This window comes from Trifolium pratense, linkage group LG4, assembly GCF_020283565.1.
Source record: "Trifolium pratense cultivar HEN17-A07 linkage group LG4, ARS_RC_1.1, whole genome shotgun sequence".
NCBI classification, from domain to species: domain Eukaryota; kingdom Viridiplantae; phylum Streptophyta; class Magnoliopsida; order Fabales; family Fabaceae; genus Trifolium; species Trifolium pratense.
Genome location: NC_060062.1, coordinates 12178724 through 12180775, shown reverse-complemented (window position 1 = coordinate 12180775; position 2052 = coordinate 12178724). Strand labels below are relative to the sequence as shown.

Sequence of the window (2052 nt, the reverse complement as noted above, 5' to 3'; positions counted from 1 at the left end):
GCCTTGTTTAAGTCTGTGAAGTCCACGCACATTCTCCACTTTCCGTTGGCCTTTTTCACCATGACGACATTTGCCAACCATGAGGGGTATTTTATTTCTTCGATGAATCCAGCCTCCTTTAGCTTCTCCACTTCTTCCGCTATAGCGACTCGTCTTTCTTCTCCTACCTTTCTCTTTCTTTGGGAGACTGGTTTTGTGCTGGGTGATATTGAAAGTTTATGTGTTATCACCCCTTCGTCAATCCCTGGCATATCTGAAGGCTTCCATGCGAATAGGTCAGCGTTATCCTTCAAGATTTTGATGATTCGTCTCCTCTCCTCGCTGGGCAACGCTGTTCCCAAGCTGGTTGTCTGGTGAGGGTGATCGCCAATTTGAACCTGTTCTAGGTCTTCTATAGGGCTTACCCTTCGATCTTGGAATTCCTCCCTCGGATCCATATCTGCGCTCTCTATGATGTTTATGCCGCCTGGAGTTGCGGCTTGTCTTCTTTCGAATTTCCCGCTTGCGCTGGAAGTTCGGTGTCGTATCTTTAAGCTAGACTCGTAGCACTTCTTGGCGAGAATCTGGTCGCCCCTTACTGTTCCTACTCCCCCATTCTCAAGGGGGTATTTTATTGCTAGGTATAGAGTGGACATGGCCGCCCCTAATGTGTTAAAGGCGGGCCTTCCTATAATAATATTATAGGAGGTAAAAGGAGTTTTAACTACCAGGTATCGCACCTTGATAGTTTTGGCGTTGCTGCCTTCTCCAAACGTGGTAAGAAGGGAGGCGTAACCCATCACGTCCACTTGTTCGCCAGAGAACCCAACCAGGGTTCCGGAGTATGGTTGCAATTGCTCCTCTGCTAACTGCATGGCCTTGAAAGCTTCCCAGTACATAATGTCCGCTGAACTCCCCGAATCTATCAGTACTCTTTTTACATCACAATTCAAAATTTGGACTTGTATCACTAAGGGATCATCGTCATGGGGTGCTACTTCCAAACCATCCTTTGCCGTGAATGCCAAATCCGGTACGTCTAATGGCTGAGGTTGACTTACGAGGTATATCTCCGAGATGGCTCGGCGTACATACCTTTTCCTTGCTGAGCTTGATTCGCCCCCGCCTGAGAATCCTCCCGCTATTGTATTCACGGAGATTCTCCCCTTGGGAGGCTCTCTGTTTGGCCCAGGAGGGTCTCGTGGCTCCTGCCGGGGAACTTTTGGCACGACAACCCGCCCTTGGGCGGCGTCGTCAATGAATTTGCGAAGGTGTCCGCTTTTTATTAGTTCTTCGATTAAATCTCTTAAGCGGAAGCATTTTTCTGTGGAGTGACCTCTGCACCTGTGATATGCGCACCAGGCGTTATCGTCCAGCCCCATGGGGATATTACTGGTTCTCCTTGGGGGGAGGTTTGCCAAACCGGTGGCCAGAATCTCATTTAAGACGTAAACCTTTGAGGCGTTTAATGGCGTGAGGTCTTCATTGGCGGGATGATTCCTGAATTCTCTTCTGAGCGGTTGGCGGTAGGGCTTCCCATGATGCCTTTGCCATGGGTCTCCTTGGTGGCCCCCCGATTTTGGTCGTGGGTGTTCGGGCGCTCTAGTGGCACGGCCCACGTATTCCTTCTCCTTAACGTCTCTTTGCCTTTTCTCGGCGTTACTTTCTTCGCCCTTAATATAACATTCCGCCCTCTTTTTCACCTCTTGCATCGACGAGGCTGGCTTTTGGGCTAAGGACTCATTGAAATGTCCCGCTCTTAGCCCATTGTGGAAGGCTGCCACGAACATCTCCTGATTTGGATTTGAGACTTTGATGGTGGCTTCGCTAAATCTGGCGAGGAAGTTACGCAATGACTCGCCATGGTTTTGGCGGATGGAGAAAAGACTGGTTGATGTGACTTTCACGTGTTTCGATCCAGCGAACTGGTGAATAAATTTTTTATGAAAGTCAGCATAACTCTCAATTGAGTTTCTTGGAAGGTTCATGTACCAACGCAGGGCGACATCCTTGAAGGTGCCGGCTAGTAATTTACACTTTAGATGTTCCGGAGCATTGATTATGGCAGTTTGT

At 48.9% G+C, this 2052-nt stretch overlaps 1 protein-coding gene across 1 annotated transcript; it reads right to left on the bottom strand.

Annotated features, from left to right (window-relative positions):
* Nucleotides 1-643: 643 nt before the first annotated feature.
* Nucleotides 644-1361, bottom strand: LOC123922120. The gene is made up of 2 exons (XM_045974866.1): nt 720-1361; nt 644-667 (listed from the first exon to the last, which is right to left on the bottom strand). Exons 1-2 carry the CDS (start codon nt 1359-1361, stop codon nt 644-646), a joined length of 666 nt encoding a protein of 221 aa, XP_045830822.1.
* Between the last annotated feature and the right edge of the window lie 691 nt (nt 1362-2052).